We start from the raw sequence: 22,860 nt of genomic DNA, 5'->3' as shown, positions 1-22,860 counted from the left end.
CGTCAGTTGGACAGTATCGCCCTGCAGAGCCTGTGCACCCTGTATGTCTTGTTCTTGGACAGGGTCCCCACCACAGCTGAAATTTTCCGCAACTGGAGGTCAGCCTCGAACCTTCCTAGGCAGTTGGTTCAAACGGGCCACCAGCTAGCTACTTTTTGAGTGCAGCTAGGGAAACATTGGTGCCCACAGTGTCGTTTTCCACAACTGATGCCTTCAGAATATATGTACGAATGTAAGCGTAAAGTCCGAACCACTTCGGATATTGTGGAAGGCAAAAGAGTATAACACAATTAAAACACGGACGGGGTTTAAGAATTGTAACAAACGTCTTGTTCACTCGATCGTAGACTTAAGACTAAATTCATCGCTGCTCGCAGGCACCTCTCTTGCAGCCCGCAAGCTTACATAACATACGAGAGAGTATTTACCGTTACAGTAGTGAGAGACTGCGGCGAGTACTATGATATAGGAGAGGCCGCTGGTCTGCCACAAATAGTTAATACCATTGGGCAAGGTAAATACTATCTACCCCACCAAGCTGTTATCAGTCCAGATACCCTGACTACAAAACTGCGAGTGATGCCTCAGCGAAAACGAGCAATGGACTAAGTCTAAATTATGTCTTGTTTACCGGACCCAAATTACAAAGGGAAATTTTTGATATTCTTGCCAGTTGGCGAGTGTGCCGGTAAGTTATGACCGCCGACATTGAAAAAATGTATCGTCAGATAAAAATGTCAGATCAACAATATCAATAAATATTATGGAGAGAAAATCCAAAAATACCGAAAAGCGAGTTCAAACTTACAGCAGTCACTTAAGGGACATCGTCCGCACCATTCCTAGCAGCTCGATCATTATACGAAGTAGCCAACATATACGACGAACACGACAGCAACTTTGCAAAGTCATTATATGGATGATTTGATGACTGGGCACACAATTTCAAAATGCATCGAAAGCAAAAAGTTCGAACCATATTCGAGGAGACTGAAATGATTTGATAGTCTTCAAAACAATAGCAAAGTGGAGAAAATATCAATACAGGAGGATGAGTCTATAAAGACCTTAGGCCCGCAATGTGATCCCAAAAAAGACGTGTTTTCCTGAAAGGTAAATGTGCCTCAGCTAAATAAAATATCAAAAAGATCAATACTGTCACAGTTGGCCAGAATATACGACCCCTTAGGATGGCTTACTCCAGTCACTCTTTAAGGCAACTATTTCATCCAAGAATTATGGAAAAGTAGCGATTCTAGCCCGTCTTTGCTGGTCTAAGTAAAATGTGCTTCCTGTTGCGACGTGAATGAGTATATGACATCTCATCAACGCGACGCAAATAGGCATTTAATAAAATAGTTTGGGAACACATAATATACACATAAGCCTATTACAACCGGATGTCGGTTTTAGCCGCGTCGAGTAATCCTCGCAAGCGTGTTCTGTCTTGTGCCTGCTGTCGCCAATTGGTCACACCAAGACTATTTAGGTCCTGCATAGCTTGGTCTTTCCATCGCAGACACGGTCGCCCTCTTCTGCGTCGTCCACCAGCAGAGTCCGAATCGAATACTTTTTTGGCTGGAGCACTGTCATCCATGCGGACGACATGACCTAGCCAGCGCAGTCGTTGGATCTGAATGCGCTTCACTACATCAATGTCGCCGTATAGCTCATACAGCTCATAGTTCATTCGTATTCGATACTCGCCGTCAACGTTTAGGGGTCCGTAGATTCGTCTCAGGATTTTTCTCTCGAAACCTCCCAGTGTCGCCTTATCAGGTGTTGTTAATGTCCATGCTTCAGCGCCGTAAAGAAGCACAGGCAAGATAAGGGACTTGTAGAGGGTTTGCTTAGTGAATCGAGAGTGTGATCTACTCATGAACTGTTTACTTAGCCCATAGTAGCACCAGTTGGCAAGGGTTATCCGACGGCGAATCTCCAAGCTGACGTCATTGCTGTTGTTTATGCTGGTCCCTAGGTAGACTAAATCCTCTACTACTTGAAAGTCATATCTATCTATAGAGACATTGTTTCCAATACGCCGCGTCTGTCTGCTTGTAGATAGGAAGTATTTTGTCTTGTCCATGTTTACCGCCAAACCCATGTTTTTCGATTCCCTCTCAATTTCTGTGAAAGCTCCGCTCACTGCGCGTGCGTTTGTGCCAATGATGTCAATATCGTCGGCATACGCTAGCAGCATGACACTTTTATAAAAAAAATAGTGCCTGCCCTATTGACATCGGTCCTTCGCAAAATAGTTTCCAGCAGAAGATTGAAGAAGTCGCACGATAGGGTATCACCCTGTCTGAAGCCTCGTTTGGTATCGAATGGTTTAGAGAGGTCCTTTCCTACCAAGACGGAACTGCAAGAGTTTCTCAACGTCATCATACAAAGCCGTACTAGCTTTGCAGGGATACCAAACTCAGACATGGCTGCGAAAAACTACGTTCTATCGGGCGAGTCGAAAGCGGCTTTAAAGTCGACGAAAAGATGATGGGTGTCGATTTGTTTCTCTCGGGTTTTCGCCAGGATTTGTCGCAATGTGTATATCTGGTCTATTGTTGATTTACCAGGCCTGAAGCCACACTGATAAGGTCCAATCAGTTCGTTTATGTACGGCTTCAGTTTATTGCACATTACGTTAGCAAGAACCTTGTATGCGATGGGTAGAAGGCTAATTCCGCGGTAGTTGGCGCAATTTGCAGGATCGCCTTTTTTATATATGGGACATAGTACACTAAGACTCCAATCGGGGGGCATACTTTCCTCCGACCTTATTTTGCATAAGAGCTGATGCATGCACCCGATCAGCTGTTCGCCGCCAGTTTTGAACAGCTCGGCTGGGAGTCCATCCGCTCCTGCAGCCTTGCCATTTTTCAGCCTGGATATGACTGAATAAACTTCATCATAGTCGGGTGGCAGTATGTCAACGCCATCGTTTGCGATTGGAGATGCTAGAACTATTTCTCTGCCAACGGAGTTTTGGTCGTCTTCACCTGCTAATAACTTAGAGAAATGGTCCCTCCAAAGTCTTAGTGATTCCTTCACATCTGTTACCAGATTTCCGCTTTCATCTTTGCAGAATGTTGGCCCGGGCTTGCAACCTGCGGTAAGACGCTTTACCTTGTCGTAGAATTTTTTGGCATCTCTTCTGCTTCCATACATTTCTATCTCCTCTTCCTCACGCCTTTCTTGTTCCCTTTTTGCGTCTAAAAAGGCGTCTCTTCTCCCTGTATCGCTCTATAACAGCTCGCGTCGCTGATGACTGTAAGGTTCGTTGGTACGCGGCGTTTTTCTCTACCGTTGCTCGGCGGCACTCATCATCATACCAGCAATTTCGCTTGGGACGGTAGTAGCCTACCACCTCTCTGCTAGCGGTAGCGAGAGAGTGCGAGATATTACTCCACTGTGAGCATATTGTTTCGGGTTCGGAGGAGGTGCTTCGGCGAAGCAGATCCGAGAGTCTAGAGGTGAAGGCGATAGCTACCGTTTGTGATTGCAGCTTACTGACGTCTAGTTTTCTTCGTGTGCCTACCTTTGCGTTATAATGCACACTAAGACGGGTGCGTACCTTGGCTGCTACAAGGTGGTGATCCGAATCAATGTTGGCTCCACGGATCGTGCGAACATCTAGCACACTAGATATATGTCTTCCGTCAATCATCACATGATCGATTTGGTTTCGGGTCTGTCGATCAGGGGATAGCCAGGTCGCCTTGTGGATGTCGAGATGTTGGAATCTGGTGCTACTAATAACCATATTCCGGGCCGCCGCGAAGTCAATCAGCCTCATTCCGTTATCGGACGTGTTGACTTGTAGGCTGTGTTTTCCGACAGTTCCACCAAAGATACCTTCCCTTCCAACCTTGGCGTTGAAGTCACCAAGTACGATTTTGACATCATGTTGAGGGCAGCGCTCATATAGCATGTTCAGACGCTCGTAGAATATATCTTTGATGGACTCGTCTTTCTCTTCCGTCGGGGCATGGGCGCAAATAATGCTAATATAGAAATATTTTGCCTTGATGCGGATTGCTGCCAGTCGTTCATCGAACGGTATGAACCTGGAGAAAAGATGTCGCAGTCTTTGATTCACAGCAAATTCACATCCGAATTCGCGCTTTTCTATATGGCCCTGTATTAGATGTCGAGGGTAGATACTTTCGAGCATCCCTGTCCAGTCCATCGCATTTCCTGGAGTGCGGTAATGTCAGCTCTATATTTCTGTAGGACATTTACCAGCTGGATAGTGGCACCTTCCCTATGGAGGGTTCGGACATTCCAAGTGCATATCCGTATATCGTGGTCCTTAAAACGTTTGCGTAGGTCGTCATCATATCCGAGGCTTTCTCAACGTTTTCATTGGTTTGGCGTTTTTTACAGTGGCGGGTACCAAGCCCAGCGCACCAACCTCATCGCTCGTCGCTCATTTTAGCCATTGCACCAGCGGATGCTAGTCCAATGTTACCAGAGGTCCCCATGTGGAGGGAATGAGTCGGCTTGAGGCGCAGTCAAATAAGGTTCGCGCTGGGTCCACCAGGTAGAACCAATCAGCAACTTTGCCTTACGACATACTCCTCCAGACCTCTATACCCATATTGTTTTAGCATAGATAATATTGGCACCATAGTCTGGACGCACACACTAATTACAGGTGCATTGACACTGGCCAGCCAACATAAGCAACACATAGATAAGGTAAATGTAAATAATAGTTTTAAGCATGGCTATATAAGCCATGAATTGTAAAAATAAAGTCAGAATGCAAGTTATCAACGAACGACTACTTACGGGGACCGGTTATCATTTACAACGTCAACTACCACGTGCGGTGTTACACGCATCTATTGGACCATGAGGGTCCACTGAAGCAGCAGGGCCACAAGTGCGTTTAATTAACCGGACCACGAGTGTCCAACCAACATCTTTTCCGAAACTCTCGGGATGTCCGGCAATCTTGATATGTACAAAAATTTTATTGTTTCATGCAGGCGTTATCTATCTACAAGGTGCGTTCCAAAGTAAACAGGACTTTTTGAATCTAGTGCCCCCTGGTGGCGCTATCTATATGTCGACTAGTGCGTTAGAATCTACTATCTTTATCGATTGTCCAGTGAGAATTTCATGACATTTCATCGATTGGAAGTGAAGTTATTGCGCTTTAAGTGTCAGTATGTTGTGTTATCGGTGCAAAAATGAGCTTCGAACAAAGAGCCAACATTAAATTTTGTTTTAAAATTGGTAAAACTTTTACCAGCGTTCAATTGATGGAACAAGTCTATGACGATGATTGCCTATCCCGTATTGTAGAGTGCACGAGTGGTTTCAACGTATGGCACCGTGCGACTTCTACCTTTTCGGAAAAATGCATTTGCCCATGACAGGAAAGCGTTATGCAGACGTAGAGGCCATTCAAAAGGCTTGCACCGGCATACTGGCGGCCATATCGGCCAACGAGCTAAAACACTCGTTCGACATGCTTTTGGATCGTGCAAAAAGGTGTATTGAAGCAGAAGGAGACTATTTTGAATAAAATAAATTGATTTTGCCGAATAAACCATTTGTTCTCTTTTTTTTTTAAGTACTGTTTGCTTTGGAACACACCTTATATGTATGTACAAATGTATAAGTTAACACATACGGCCGGTCGAGTGACCGCTCGATCATGCAGAATAAGAACCATTTTGGGCATGGTCATCAATTTAAGCGTATTACTCGTAAGCAACAACAAGGCATTCACCGTTCGCTTGCACTTGCAGAAAGTGCCATATCAGCAAAAATGGGTCACAGGGCTAGCTTTCATTTTAAGAACCCTTCTGTACTTAGAGTAACTCAGATTTTGGAAATAAACCACGTCGGTCATCGTAACGACAAACTTTACTTAAAAGTCTACTCATTTATGTGACACCGCGCATCTTATTAATTCGCTCAACAGCGAATCGGGTGTAAAACCTACCTAAATAGTGTTACACCGTGCACTCCATCTATTCGCCTAAAATACACATTTTCTGCGTATTCACATAAGGCATCTTGGACTAAAATTTTGTGTTCCTAGGTCTTATAGTCTCCGAGATATAGGCGATTATACAAATGGAAAATCGGAAAAACCCCCATAGGGGGGAAGTGGGGGAAATCCAAAAAATAAAACAAACTCATATAGCGTACACACATAACGCATCTTTGTGCCAAATTTGGTGACTCCAGCTGTTATAGTCTCTGAGATCCAGGTGTTCATACGGATGGACAGACGGACAGACAGACAGACAGGGCTAGATCGACTCGTCTTGTCACACTGATCAAGAATATATATACTTTGTGGGGTCTGCCACGCCTCCTTCTGCCTGTTACATTTTCAAGCTATGCAAACCTAGTATACTCTTGTACATTTCATGTACAGAGTATAAAAATTTGTATTAGGTTTAAGTGCAGGCTAAGTGTTTTTTGAGATGGTTGTCTTCTGGTTTGAAATGCAAAATAACTTAAGACATCATGGAAAATCGTATAAACCCCCATAGAGGGAAAATGGGGGGACAGACAGACAGACGGACAGTTGGGCTTAAGATTACCATTGCTAAGCGTGCCCACTACTCTGCCAAATTCACTTCAGCCACCTCATCCACACAAGTTTGGGCGGAAATCAAAAATATAGGGGTTGGGAAAAGTAGACCTTCTATATCTCCAGACGTAGATTTAAATAAATTAATCGATAAATTTACAGTTAGCAGTACCTGAAACCCACGAAAATGAGTACATACCTGAACGCTACACTGTTAGTAAACTGTGATACTAGTTTAAGCTTTATGTGTGTAGTGAAGTCCAACGCTATTAGCTTAGATGATCTAAAGCACTCGAACATTTGATCACGAACCAAATGACCAACTATATGATAGGAAATTTACTCCTGAACGACAAGCAATCCGACATTAGGAAAAATAAAAGCTGTAGCACACTTGCAACAACACATTTAAATAAATTAATAAATTAATTAATAATATAACTATACATATCAGTAGTACGCACAAACAAAAATTTAAATTATATCAAATTACGTAACTTAAATTAAATTAAACTGAATTAAATTGGAAATGAATATGTATTATATTGACTATCGTAATATCTTAGAAGTAATCTATTACTTGTAACGCTAGGAAAATCGGGAAAACGCCCATAGGGGTGAAGTGGGGGAAAAATCAAAAAAATAAAACAATCTTGCACAGCGTACGCACATAAGGTATCTTTGGGCAAAATTTGGTGTCTCTAGCTCTTATAGTCTCTGAGATCAACGGACAGACTGACAGACGGACAGAAAGACAGACAGGGCTAGATCGACTCATCTCGTCATGCTGATCAAGAATATATATACTTTTGGGAACTAGATCGGAGCCCAAATGAGGCTGTGCACCAGACAACAACGTCTTGCTGAGGGACCTGACGTCGGCGTTCGAGCGGAACAAGGACTCTATGACAGACGTTTAGGAAAAGCGACGAACCAATTGGCGTTTCAAGCAAATTATTCATTGAGTAGTAATCGCACTGTAAGCCTCGCTGTACGAATTCCAAGCCACATTAAAGCCAACTATTTATAATCGAAGACTTTCGCGTGTCTAATTATTAATAACTAATTAAACTTCTTATGTTTGCTATCGCTAAAATATTAATATGTAGGAATACTAAAACTGATAGTATACATAATGGCTTCGAAACGGCTGATAGTTTGTCAATTACTCTACAGTAGTTAGATAAAAAAGATCGCGCATATTTATTATGTAGGGGAGTGATGTGCCATTCGTTAAGGCAGAATTCAATGCAGTTAGTGTAGAGGCAGAGCGAGAAATAATGTAGATGAAGCTAGGGCTTTCAATAGTCATCTACACAATATAACTTTTTGATTGTTTTGCATCATACTTACAAAAAACACTTTTGGGCTTATCAAATGCTTTAAACTTGAAATATGCCGTCCGTGTATCTGATGGAACACGAAAGTGTAGTATGGTTACGTCCTTGTAAGATGAATATTTTAATAACGAGTTATACGGCAATCGTGCAATAAGTTGATCCTTTGGTATATTCATTTGTTCTTCAGACATCGTATTTTCGATCGCCAGATTATGAATTCTTGAGCCGGCAGATAGACTACAACTCAAAAGCAATATCAGAGTTGCGATGGAAGATGCCGCACAAAGTGCATTTGCAAGTTGCATTTTTATATTGATTCAGACAAAATGGGTTGATAAGTAGTTTCAAGTATCAATTCTGAAAAAAGAAAAGCATTCATTAAGATCAATGGAAAGACAAGTTAAAACAAGTAGAAAAGCTCAAATCGGATGTCCCGATATTGAGATACTCTGTACATATGAGTAAAATAATAAAAAATTGTTTAAAAAATTGAAAATTCAAAATAAGCTTAAACAATTTTCATCGATTTTACATTCCTCACGTAAAGGATGTACAAGTATAACTGCACATTTATATATCATATATATATCACTCGCTCGCCAGAAGGCTTAGAAATGAACACTAGGGGGGTCCCGACTTTGAAATACTCTGTACATATGTTTACAATAATTATAGAAAATAAAAAAAATTAAAAAAAAAAATTTGTTCGATTTTACCTTTCTCGGTATTCGAACTCACGTAAAGGGTGTATAATTGCACATTTACATAGCAATTGTGTCTGTGTGAGTGTATGTATGCCTATTCGAATCTATTCGTGTCTGTGTAAGCATGTGTGCAGTCAACCAAAGCACCAGCATCAACAGCCGCGGGCAGCGCTGCAGCAGCAAATATATTTATGGCTAAAACTTCTTGTTAAATCGGTCTATCATAGTGAAACTTGGCATACGGACACATAATAACTAACTGGGGGCATTTGCAAAATTTTAGTTCGAAATTCCAAGAATTACGGAAGTTACGATTTGAGGGGGAGAGGGGGAGGTAGGGAAAGTCCAAAATATACATTTTCTGCGTATTCACACAAGGCATCTTGGACTTAAGTTTGGTGTTCCTAGGTCTTATAGTCTCCGAGATATAGGCGATTATACGAATGGAAAATCGGGAAAACCCCCATAGGGGGGAAAATCAAAAAAATAAAACAAACTCTTTGTGCAAAATTTGGTGTCTCTATCTCTTATAGTCTCTGAGATCCAGGTGTTCATACGGACGGACAGACGGACAGACAGACAGGGCTAGATCGACTCGTCTCGTCATTCTGATCAAGAATATATATACTTTGTGGGGTCTGCCAAGCCTCCTTCTGCCTGTTACATTTTTCAGCTCCCGCAAACCTAATATACTTCTGTACATTTCATGTACAGAGTATAAAAACAAGTAAAAAAGCTAAAGTCGGGTGTCCCGACTTTGAAATACTCTGTACATATGTTAACAAGAATTAGAGAAATTAAAAAAATTAAGAAAATTAAAAAAATAGTTTTGATCGATTTTACCTCTCTCTGAACTCACGTAAAGGGTGTATAGTTGCACATTTGCATAGCAATTGCGTCTATGTGAGTGTATGAATGTCTATGCGCATTTATTCGTATATGTGTAAACATGTTTGCAGTCAACCAAACAGCAACATCAACAACAGCTGCGGGCAGCTCTGGAGCAGCAAATATATTTATGCCTATAACTTCTTGATAAATCGGTCTATCATGGTGAAACTTGGCATACGGACACATAATAGCTAACTGGGGGTATTTGTAAAATTTGAAAATCCAAGAATTACGGGAGTTACGATTTGTGGTGGAGAGGGGGGAGGGAGGGAAATTCCAAAATACACATTTTCTACGTATTCATAATAGGCATTTTGGATTAAAATTTGGTGTTCCTAGGTCTTATAGTCTCCAAGATATAGGCGAGTATACGAATGGAAAATCGGGAAAATCCCCATAGGGGGAAAGTGGGGGAAAATCAAAAAAATAAAACAAACTCGTATAGCGTACACACATAACGCATCTTTTCGCACAACTTGGTGTCTCTATCTCTTATAGTCTCTGAGATCCAGGTGTTCATACGGACGGGCAGACAGGCATAGATCGACTCGTCATGTCACGCTGATCAAGAATATTTATACTTTGTGGCGTCTGCCACGCCTCCTTCTGCCTGTTACATTTCTCAGCTCCCGCAAACCTAATATATTCTTGTACATTTTATGTACAGAGTATAATAAAACAAACTTGCACAGCGAACACACATAAGGCATCTTTGTGCAAAATTTGGGCTCTAGCTCTTAAAGTCTCTGGGATCCAGGTGTTCATACGGACAGACAGACGGACGGACAGATAGACAGGGCTAGATCGACTCGTCTGTCACGCTGATCAAGAATATATATACTCTGTGGGGTCTGCCACGCCTCCTTCTGCTTGTTACATTTTTCAGTTTGCGCAAAGCTAATATACTCTTGTACATTTCATATACAGAGTATAAATACCGAGATTATCGCAAACTGAACACGGTCTCTATCACAGACAAGTATCCGATACCAAAAATCAATGAAGTTCTGACCCAATTGGGAAACAACAAGCTCTTCTCAGTGCTAGATCTCAAAAACAGATTTCACCATATCCCACAAAAAACATCAGGTATCGAAAAAACAACCTTCTCCATTAACAACGGAAAATTTGAGCAATGTTGCAGCGCGCTCTCGATGATATCCTGCACGAACACATAGGGAAGATTTGTTTCATCTACATAGATGATATCATTGTCTTCAGCAAAGACAAAAAAAATTTGGATTCGATTTTTAGAATTCTTCAAAATGCCAACATCAAATGTCAACTAGACAAATGCGAGTTCTTTAAGAACAAAGTTGAGTTCCTTGGGTTTGTCATATCTGATAAAGGCATCGCAACCAACACATCAAAGGTGATGGCAATAGTTAATTGTCCACAACCTAAAAGTCTAAATAAACTAAGAGCATGTTTGGCTTTGGATACTACAGGAGGTTCATCCAGGACTTCGCTAAGCTGGCAAAACCACTTAGCTCTCTCTTAAGAGAGGAAGATGGACGAGCGTCCAAAAGAGAATCTTCGAAGAAAATCATTAATCTCGATGAATTGCGATAGAATCCTTTAACAAAATAAAAAGTACTCTGGTCTCTAATGAAGTGTTTTTTCATTTTCCCGACCCTGCAAAACTTGCAACCGATGCCTCTAATATCGCGATCGGCGCTGTACTTTTCAAAGACAAGAGACATATTTCGTTTCTTCCAAGGACATTTTCCAGAGCCGAAGAGAACTACACTACTAACGAGAAGAAAATATAAAACATTTGATAACATTTTATTGCAATAATATTACAACATTGCATATGCATAATTCAAGTGCACTGTAATGTGACCGCACAAGTCAAAAGACATATGTGATGCGTCGGTAGGTTTGACACAAGCCGGCGCAACTGTGTGAACAACTTATGCGCGAATATCACTCACTCTCTCTCTTTAAGCACTGCTCTTAGTGTTAGCTACATAAGTAAATACATAAGACAGTCGCGCCGGCTTAGCCAAGTAGACTAGAAGCAATTACTGTAAAAAGAATTGAATAAAGAGCCAGAGAACGAAACAGACGCATGTTGCTGTATCATTTCAAACTTGTGACAAGTTATAATCTAGATCAGCGGTGGGCACGTAGTGGCTCTTTGGGCTCCCAGGGTTCTTTCCGTTATGTTTTGGTAACTGGCGACAGCCAGACGCACAAGCAAAGTACCGATCTCGAGCAAACTTACAATAACAAAATACACGCAGTGTTGTCGCCAGCCAGACGCACAAGTAGATCGATGCAATAACAAAATACACACAGTGTGTGTACTGATGATCGATTTACAATACCCGCTGACGGTCACTTATGCACTGACATTCAAAGTGTATTGACAAATTATAAATTATAGTGTTTCAGTAAAACTTTTATGATTTTCGTCAAGTTATTTACTTATAATCTTACTTATATTTGATTTAAAACTGAACAATGGCTAATGAAATTAATATTTCCGAGATTGAGACGCGGTATTTTTTTGCCAGCACTTATGTGTGCGAAGCTGCATTTTCAAACATTAAATATATTAAAAATGTTTATAGGAATAAATTAAGTTACATAAATTTAAGAGGAAATAGATTTCGAAAAATTATTAAATGAATGTTCATAAATGTGATCAAAATTTTTTTCAGTGTACTTTTTTTTCCTAATTTTTTGCTCGCAGTTTATGATGTTCTCATAACCCAAACGGTAGTTTTTGTTGTAGATGTTGTTGTAGGACTCCCAAACTAAGATTTCGTGCCTTCGTACTACTTGGCGACCATGACATAAGGATCTGGACGTAAGGATCTGGACTAAGGATCTGGATACACTACATAAATTGTACCAAAGGAACTGGGAGACAATGCAGCGGAATAAAAACCAGAGTGAGTAGAGTGCTTGTGATGTGCCAGTGAAAATATATTATGAAAAATAAAAGAGGGGGTGTGCGCCGAAAAATCGCTAGAAGAATAGCGGAAATTAAAACGGCTTTGAGCACGTAACAACCACCAGCACCGGCACCGGCACCTCCAACCGTTCCAAGGTGGCCAAGCTTGTGTGACGACCAGCACCGGCACCGCCTGAGCTCATAGGCCCAAAACTACGGTGGAGGACAGCACCGCAGCAGAAAAATTAATGATTAAGCAAAAATAAAATGTTGTAATGCAAAATGTGTAATCTATATATATAAAACAGTTTGTCCTGACTGACTGACTGACTGACTGATTGGTGATTAACGCACAGCCCAAATGGTAAAGGGTAGGAAGCTGAAATTTGGACTCAAGTATCCTTTTATAGTCTAGGTCCCCACTAAGAAGGGATTTTGGAAAACTCGAGCTCCAAAGGGGGAAAACAGGCTCCAACGTTTGTATGAAAAATCTACAGTTTTCATCTGATTAACTTCAAACTTAGTTTGTATACTCTCAGAACAATTCCAAATAAACTGTATACTTGGTTTTTTGATATTTTTTTTTGGCCTAAAATATGGGAGTTTTCCTGTAAAAAAATGTTGGGGCACAAAAGCAAACCGCGTCAACAGCCCACAGCCCACACGGTAAAAGCTAGGATGCTGAAATTTGGGCTCAAGTATCCTATCATAGTGTAAATGTGCATTAAGAAGGGATTTTGGAAAATCCAAGCTCCAAAGGGGGGAAAAGTAGCTCCAAAGTTTGTTTGAAAAATCCGCATTTTTCAACCGATCGACTTAAAACTTAGTTTCTAAAATCAATCAAAGAATACAAACAAAACTGCATACTTATATTTTCGAAATTTGTTGGAGCTTGAATTATTGGGGTTTTAATATTTATTCACTATTTCAAATGAAAAGTTTGTGTTATAAATTTAGTCCGATCGATTTAAAATTTGGGTAATGTAATCTACAAGTACGTAACTAAATCTACAACTTTGCATTCAAGGATTTTCAAAATATGCATTTTACAAAAGCAGGCAAAACAAACAATACAAAATATCAAACAGTTGGGGACAACTAAGTATACATACACACACACACACACACACACATGCAAGCAGCTGTTCGTGTATGGCAAGGATGGAAAGTGCGTCTAAACGTGGGACATCCCCAGTAGCAGTGGCAAGACTGCAGACCCTAAAGAAGAATCGGCATACCAAGCCGAAATACCCACGAGCACACCAAATGGAGAAGCGGAAAAGCGGGTCCGAGGACCCATCAGGATCGACCCCAGTAAGATCCTGATTATGGTATACTGGGCAAACATGCAACACCTTGAACAGACGATATTAGGCTGGTGGGTGAGGTATTCTGTTACCAATATGGGCTGGAGTGGAATCTGGTCCAGACGGCTTTCAGGCTAATGCGTCACCTGTCCCCGTCCCGTTAAAACCTGGCAAGCCTCGTAGAACGCTCTTGTAATCGTCCCGTTAAGTTGGGGTGTAGGGCCAGTTAAGGTTATCCTTCTGTCTAGCTCCCGGTCTGGCTCTGAACACATGCACTCATAAGGTCTTGTGTCAACCCTCGCATGGCCTCCCTGCATTGCAAAGATAACCATGGGACCAAATAAGGGTAACTACACAACGAATACAAGATAACGGCTACGAGTTGGGACCCAACAGCACAAAAATGGAAAAAACAACAACAACAACACTGGCGGAAGTACAGATAGGCTCTAGCCCTCAGGCCGGCGCAAAGAGCGCAAAAGAGGCACTAACGGGAAGCCCGGGGCAAAACCCGTTCCAAAAAGCATCGAGGCTACCACGCTCTCCAGTACAAACCCTGCAGGTGCGGAGTATGGAAAGATCACGGTCATCTCCTCCTGAACTAGAGAGCGAACCAATGCTAGTCCAGGTTCCGAAACAAGGGAGAGACCCCCTCACGAAGTTGGGGGAAAAATCGGTGAGCTCAACGAAATGTTTGGTGGTGGGAGAAGGTCTATCCACCAACCAATGCGTGACCTGGTGGCGGTGATAACATCACTATACCAACAAATAGCTAGGGCCAAGGAGTCGCAGGCAGAGAAATCCGTGCGAACAAATGATAGGGGCACACAGACTGCCCGCGGCACACCAAAAAGGCTAAGAGAAGAGGTAGAGAGACCTAGAAGAACACCGCCAAAAGACGAAAACTAACAGACAGGAGAACCAGGATAACACAGATGCAAGCATGCCGAAAAGAACACCGAAGCCAAAAACCGACAAAGCAAGCGAACCGAGTCAAGAGATGGAAAAGGCACCAACACAAGGAGGAAACAGCCAGGCAACCAGCAAGTGGATACAAGTATCCAAAAAGCGAAGGAGACCGCCTAGGCCTGATGTCATGATTATCAAGCCGACGGAGAAACTGTCATTCGCAGATATTCTCAGGAAGGTAAAAAGCGCCCCTGAATTGAAAACAGTCGGAGAAGAGGTCCATGCCGTACGGAAGACGCAAAAAGGAGAGCTGCTGCTCGAATTTAAGAGAGCAACCGATGTGACCACCGGACAACAACAAGAGCACATCAAAAGCATACTGCCCACTGAGGTCGAGGTCAGAATGCTTACACAAGAAGCCACGTTCGAGCTAAGGTACCTCGATGAAGTGACTACGGAGGACGAAATACTCACCGCATGGAGGAACCAGATAGGTGACATACATGGCGAGGCCATCAAAGTAATCAGGGATGCTCCTGGTGGCACTAGGACGGCCATAATCGTCATACCGGAGAAATAGGCAAAAGAGGCAGAAGAGTTAGGAAAACTGTGAGTTGGATGGACAGTCTGCAGACTACTCAAAAGGTCTACACCGACAAGATGCTACAAATGCCTTGACTTCGGGCATATGGCAAGAAACTGTAGAAGTCTCAAAGCACTGCTACAAGTGCGGGGGACTTGACCACCTAGCCAAAGCGTGCCAAGGAGACCCACACTGCTTACTATGCAGAAACGACCCAAATGCCGACGCCAGGCATGTCACAGGAGGGCCTAAATGCCCCCACTATATATCAGCCCGCAGGAAGGTCCTGAATAAACACAAATGAGGGTCCTCCAATTGAACTTAAACCACTGCGAGGCTGCCCAGGAGCTTCTAAAACAGATAGTGCGCGAGCAAAAAATCGACCTAGCAATCCTCAGCGAACACTACAGAGCGGATGACTCACAACGAAGGACCACTAGCGGATGCAATAAAGCATCAATATGGACATGCGGCAAGTTTCCACTTGAGAAGACGCACAGCGGCGAGGAAGGATACGTAAAAAGCACAGTGAACGGAATAACATACTAACATACCGCTAGAGACGTACAGACATGCACTTGATAAGCTCGTCAAAGACGCGGAAGAAGTAAAGCCCATAGTTATCGCAGGCGACTTCAATGCATGGGCAGTCGAGTGGGGCTCAAATCGCACGAACCTCAGGGGAGAATACCTTCTTGAAGCATTTGCAACCCTGGATGTAGCACTGCTCAACTGCGGTGAAAAGGACACTTTCTCCAGAGGGGGGAGAAGCTCAAAGATCGACATAACTTTCATCAGTTCTGCCCTACTATCCTCAACGGAATGGCACGTATCGGATGAATACACGCACAGTGACCACCAGGCAATAATATTTGAGATCCACAGACGACCCACGAGACGGAACCCAACAAATGGCACCCGACCCAATCCAGGATGGAGAGACACAACCTTCGACATCAAACTGTCGATGGGTGAGTGTCACATAATGGGTAGTGCGAGCAACAAAGCGTCCATCCTGATGCGTTGCATTGCTGATGCCTGTAACGCGTCTATGGCCAAGAAAGGCCAACAGGCTAGAAGACAACCCGTTTACCCTCCGCAAGAAATGCATACGCGCACGTCGAATATGCCAGAGAGCTAGAGGTCGCGAAAACTTTGTCGAACTTCAAGAAGAGTATAAGGCTGCGAGAGCCACCTTAAAAAAATCTATCACCCAAAGCAAAAGGAACTGCTACAGAGAGATGTGCGACGACGTTGAGAATAACCCATGGGGCACAAGGTACAAGCTGGTAATGAAAAAGCTAAGCAGCTTCCGTTCACCAGTCACAACATGCGCTACGAAGCTCAAGGCAATTGTGGAGGGACTCTTCCCCCAGAGGGCAGAAATTACATACTCAGTGGCAAGCTGTGAGGCCACAGAAAACATCCCAGGTGTCACTCTTGAAGAATTAGAGGCGGCGAGCAGAGGACTAAAACTAAAGAAAGCACCTGGGGTGGATGGAGTCCCAAACATTGCCCTCAGGACGGCCATCGAACATGAAGCTGAACTATTCCGAGAGACCTTCGACGCATGCATTAAGGAGAGGAAATTCCCCCGGATCTGGAAGAAGCAAAGACTGGTGCTAATCCCAAAAGAAAATAGCGCCCAGGACGCTTCAGGCTACCGGCCGCTCTGCATGATCGACACTGCCGGCAAACTACTGGAAAAAATAATTAGCAGAAGACTGGACGAAGCACTGGAAGGAGATGGCCTCTCAGACCGACAATATGGCTTCCGCAAAGCCCGCTCCACAGTAGATGCGATAGCAGCAGTTATACACACAGCGAAAGACGCCATTAAAGGAGTGCGGTGGCTCGAGGGAGAAAAAGAGTACTGCGCCATTATCACGCTGGACGTAAAAAATGCCTTTAACTCAGCAGACTGGGATGTCATTCTTGCAGCACCTGATGGGAAAAATGTACCAAAGTACCTAGTAGAGATCATTAGGGACTACCTTAACGACAGAGTGCTCCTGTACGACACAGACGAAGGCAGAAAGCATTATGCCGTGACAGCGGGTGTACCACAGGGATCAGTGTTAGGCCCAATACTATGGAACATAATGTATGATGGCATACTTAGGCTGGAACTGCCCAAGAGGGCAGAAATCACTGGGTTCGCGGACGATATAGCAATAGTAGTGACGGGAAAACACCTTGACATACTGACAAGAATGTGTAACAAAACTGTAGCAATAGCTAGGAGCTGGATAGCAAGCATAGGACTCAAACTAGCTGACCACAAGACAGAGGTGCTACTTGTAAGCAGCAGGAAAAAAGTAGAGTTCATAACAATAGAAGTAGGGAATGAACAGATCACCTCAAAAGCAGCAATCAAGTACCTGGGAGTCATGATAGACAACAGACTCAACTACAAGGAGCACCTCAAATATGTTGGAGAACGGTGTGCTGGAGTAAGCAATGCCCTAGCACGAATAATGTCCAACCTTGGTGGACCGAGGCAAGACAGAAGGTTACTATTGATGAATGTAGTCACATCAGTAGCCCTATACGCAGCGCCCATCTGGTCTGAAGCAATGGCCAAAACTTCATATAAGAAGCACCTGCTCTCAGCCTACCGAAGGTGTGTCCTTAGGGTAGCTTCCTCGTTCCGTACTGTATCAACGGAAGCAGCAATAGTAATCGCAGGAATGCCACCGCTAGAGCTGCTGGCAGAGGCAGAAAAGCAGAGGTACCTTGGCAGGTACCGGCGTAACATACTCCCGGAGGCTAAGTGATGAGGCGATGGCAACATGGCAACACCGCTGGGACACATCCACCAAAGGAAGATGGACACACAAGCTGCTAGGAAACATAAAGGAGTGGATCAAAAGGAGACATGGGCAGGTCAACTACTATTTTGCCCAGCTGCTAACAGGACATGGATGTTTTCGCGCATACCTGGACAAATACAAGCATGACAACAACAACACTTGCCCGGAATGTGCAAGTTGCATAGATGATGCAGAACACGTGTTCTTCCACTGTTCGCGATACGACCGCCAGCGGAACCACCTATAAAGGGTAGTAGGGGCGCAGGTTACACACAGTACGGTAGTAAACCTGATGCTGGCATCCATCGAAAACTGGACTCATGTCTGCGACTTCGCCAGAGAAGTCATAAAGCGACAAAGGATGGCAGAAAAAGAAAGAGCTGCAACCCTAGAGATCAGCACTCGCAGAATCACCACCCCCTGAAGTCATGCTTGACGGCGGTACCGGGGGGAACACATGGTCTGGAGGATACGGATAAGGATGGGGGTTTAGTACGTAGGCGCGAGCAAGCCAAAGAGTAAGTGTTGTTTCACATGCGAATCGTGCATATTGGTAGCTCGGGCTACCAATATCTTTCGAAGATTACCCAGCCTTTAGCTCGTATAGCTAAAAAAAAAAATATAAAAAAAAAAAAAGCTGTTCGTGTAGTTGCGTGCAAACGATTGATATATCCAAAGCAACATGTGAGACACTAATGTGTGAATGTCCATACATATGTGCACATTTACTTGTATGTATGTACATATGTATCTACATATGTATGTATGTACATTCGTCTTGCAATGACAGAGCAAGAAATGTTAATTAATTGAAAATTATATAACATTTTTAAAAGTAATTTTTTCTTTGTTTAGTGCATTTGGCATTAGGGTTTTCATTAATAACTTTATGCAGCAACAAATATCAAATAGTTGGGGCCATCACATACACACACTCACACACACAACAAGCAACAGTTCGTGTCTATGTGTGCGGTTCTCTACGTACGGTTGAAAAAGTAAAGAGAAACATACATATGTATGTATGTCTGTATGTATACATTGGGCAATCAAACACAGTTGTTTGATTGTGAAAAAAATAATGCTCTAAAAACAACAACAACTGCAAGCCATTGGCTCGCTCTTCTTCTTTCGTTTTGACCATTTAATGTTAATTGCAAAGGCAAAACGCCAAAAGTTTACAGTTACCGTCGCTAGGCACCGACTGCGTAAGCGATAGTAAAGCACAAACCGAATAACGGAGCTACGCATATTCTGCTTCGCATTGCGGGCAGATGTATGTATGTATGTATATGATTTGTTCTTATTGATCTCAATAAATAATTAGATTTTATTATTTAAATATTCTGCTTATTGCATTCAAACTTCGATATTTTGATGGTATCGGTGGCTTCAACTATCGAAAGTTTTACTCTAGCAAATTGAGATGAGAATTGTCAGTGCTTTTTGATCGTGGCTCATCGCTGCACGGCATTGACACGAGTGCCGTGTTTCATATTCCGAGTTTGTGCGTGACCGTATTGAATCAATATGGCACGAAAAGACTCAAATGTGAATTTAAAATTGGGATATACACTTATAATTATTCCCCTTTTTTGCACATACAAGTAGTCTATCTTAAAACGTTGCGTTATCTCTATATATAAAACAGTTTGTCCTGACTAATTGGTGATCAACGCACAGCCCAAACGGTAAAAGATGAAATTTGGACTCAAGTATCCTTTCATAGTATCCATCATAGTGTAGGAGCACACTAAGAAAGGCTTTTGGAAAATTCTAGCTCCAAAGGGGGGAAAGCGAGCTTTAAAAAATATTAGTTATAGTGGTCATGTTCGTTTAACGAAATAGTTTGGCAAGAACAAAAATGTAACGGACTACTGAACAATTTTTTGTCAAGAACAGAAAATGTTCATTTAAATACCTTAAATGCCTTCCTACTGGTAACTTATAAGGTGAAAACATATGGGTAGGTTATGCACACACAAAATAAATACATTGGAAACATTATATTGAGCCGGGCTAAGACGGGCAATACCTGCAAGTATGAACATATGTATGTCGAGGAATGCTTCCAGACATACATATGTATGTACAATAAAATAAATGAAATAAAAAATAAATGTGGTGTGAATGTGAAAATGGTTGATGTATTTGCTAACATGCCACCAACTTAACAGAATGACCAACTTAACAGAATGGCAGAAACCTACCATATGGTGGCAGATACTTACCACTTACTGGTGAAAGCTAGAATCCAATCACTGAGTAAAGCAGTGCGATACCAAAATATCAAACGAGCAGTTAATTCGAAGATTTTGATTCAGGAATCAACAGAAGATATATTGTATAAATAAAAACATTAAATTGATATACATGTATAAAAAGAAAATGGCACTTATTGACATACTTTTGTGGTTCTATTGCAGCCTGAATCAGACAGGGAAATTGTTGTTCGCATCCATTAACCACTTTGCTCTTCATTCCAAGATAGAGTCTGGTTCTCACGCGCCACTACTAATAAAAATTGGATCGACTCCCGCTGTTGGGAATCCTAAAAATTGCTTACAACTGAGAATCAGAAACGGCAGCAGCACCTTTAAAGTTGAGATTTGCCTGGACCCCCCACACGTACAACTCGGGCTGCCGTCTAGTGCATAATAAAGCTTAAACAAGTAAAAAAGCAAAAGTCGGGTGTCCCGACTTTGAAATACTCTGTACATATATTTACAATAATTATAAAAATTTAAAAAATTAAGAAAATTAAAAAAAAAAAATTTGATCGATTTTACCTCTTTCTGAACTCACGTAAAGGGTGTATAATTGCACAAATGCAAACCAATGAATGTCTATGCACGTCTATTCGTGTCTGTGTAAACATGTTTGTAGTCACCCAAACAGCAACAACAGTTGCGAGCAGTGCTTGGGCAGCGCTTGAGCAGCAAATATATTTATGGCTCCAACTTCTTGTTAAATCGGTGTATCATAGTGAAATTTAGCAAACGGGCACATAATTACTAACTTGGGGGTTTTTTTTTGCAAAATTTTAGTTCGAAATTCTAAGAATTACGGGAGTTAGAGAAAATCGCGATTTGAATGGGAGAGGGGGGAAGGAGGGAAATTCCAAAATATACTTTTGTTGCGTATTCACATAAGGCATTTGGGACTAACATTTTGTGTCCGTAGGTCCTATAGTCTCCGAATCGGGAAAACCCCCATAGGGTGGAAGTGGGGGGGGGGGGGGGAGGGGGAATCAAAAAAATAAAACAAAGTTGCACAGCGTACACACATAACGCATCTTTGTGCAAAGTTTGGTGTCCCTACCTCTTATAATCTCTGAGATCCAGGTGTTCATACGGGCAGACGGACAGGCAGACAGACAGGGCTAGATCAGGATTATATATACTTTGTGGGGTCTGCCACGCCTCCTTCTGCCTGTTACATTTTCAGCTCCCGCAAACCTAATATTTATTTATTTATATAATGCTATGCTAGCTTAAGATTAAAATCTTAAAACTAACAGAAGAGAATTATGTTAGCAATGGCTACTAGGGCCTTCAGCTAACTTTGTATGTACATTTTACAGTGTTAGAGAAAAAAGTAGGAATACATATGTATGGGGATTGGGTTTAGATTTTGTTGTAAATGTTTGTGGCTTTTAAATATTTAAATATGAGTTTGGAGTTATGTATTGATGGGTTTGCAATTAAGGTGATGGGGTTAATGTTTGGGAAAATAGATAATCTATATGGTAGGAGTGTGGGGCATGAGGTGAGGATATGTGCAATGTTTATTAGCGCGTTATTGCAGAAAGGGCAGTGTTTAGATAGAGTTTGTTCCATGAAATGTGTGTGTGTAAATGCGGTATGTCCAAGGCCAATTCTATTAAGTTTTATTTGTTCTGTTCTTGATAGGAGGTTTTGCGGATTGTTATTGTACAGGTCAAGGAGAGATAAATTGTCGGAGTTGCTTTGCTGGTACCAATAGGATGTTTGGTTGAATCGAGTCGCTTGTTTTAGAGTAAAATAATTTTTTAGAGCTAGGGTTATGTCGGAGGAATTGTAGTTGGGGGTTTAAATAAGAGGAAGAGCTGTGGCCAGTTTTGCAAAAGAATCTGCTGTTTCGTTTCCAGTAACATTCTTGTGGCTAGGTACCCAAATAAGTTTTATTTTAGGGAATTTGTGTTGCAATATTGATCTGATTGTGGTAGGATAGTAATGGTGGTTGTCGAAGTTGGCTATGGCAGTAAGGGAAGAAAGTGAGTCTGAACATATTGCATGTTTCCCGGGTTTTAATAAACAGATTGCGATTGCTTTTTGGATTGCTATGATTTCGGCTGAAAATACGGAGGAGTAATGGGGTAGAATCCCATAGTGGATTAATTCTGTTTCTGATGAGATTGCATAACCTGTAACATCTTTGGTTTTAGAACCGTCTGTGTATGTGAAATTATAATTAGCGTATGAAGCTTTAAGAGCAAGAAAGTGTTGTTGAAATATTACTGGGGGTGTCGAATTTTTATTGACTGCTGTGAGAGATAGGTCTATTGAATCTTTAACTTGTTGGTTAAAGTGGTTAAGAATACGAGTTTTAAAAGTGTAAGATGAGTTTTTAATCATCGAGTATGAGATTCTGTCGTGTCCAGGAGTGAAACCTTTTAATAAGTTTAGCGCTGACTGCAATTCCAAGAAAGATATACTATATTTGTTTCAATTTGTAATGCTGATTTTGATGGAGTATGATTAGGGAAATTGGCGATAGAATGATGTTTAAAATTACGAAAGGATTCAGAAAAGTTGTTGTCTTCTGATTCTTTAGACTAGAATTCAGCAAAAGTATTGGCAATAGTACTAGG

At 42.0% G+C, this 22,860-nt stretch overlaps 1 protein-coding gene across 1 annotated transcript in view; it reads right to left on the bottom strand.

The window, feature by feature from the left end:
- Nucleotides 1-22,860, bottom strand: part of LOC115629975 — a 153,755-nt gene that overhangs the window by 107,470 nt on the left and 23,425 nt on the right. Inside the window, exon 2 of the mRNA XM_030526597.1 lies at nt 7,910-8,253. Within this exon, the coding sequence (XP_030382457.1) occupies nt 7,910-8,201 (292 nt within the window). The 5' untranslated portion in view covers nt 8,202-8,253. The remainder of the gene's footprint in view (nt 1-7,909; nt 8,254-22,860) is intronic.

This window comes from Scaptodrosophila lebanonensis, unplaced genomic scaffold, assembly GCF_003285725.1.
Source record: "Scaptodrosophila lebanonensis strain 11010-0011.00,11010-0021.00 unplaced genomic scaffold, SlebRS2 tig00000184-arrow-arrow-pilon, whole genome shotgun sequence".
In the NCBI taxonomy this organism is placed as follows: Eukaryota; Metazoa; Arthropoda; class Insecta; order Diptera; family Drosophilidae; genus Scaptodrosophila; species Scaptodrosophila lebanonensis.
Note: the sequence above shows the minus strand (reverse complement) of the source record. Positions and strands in the feature narration are given on the sequence as shown.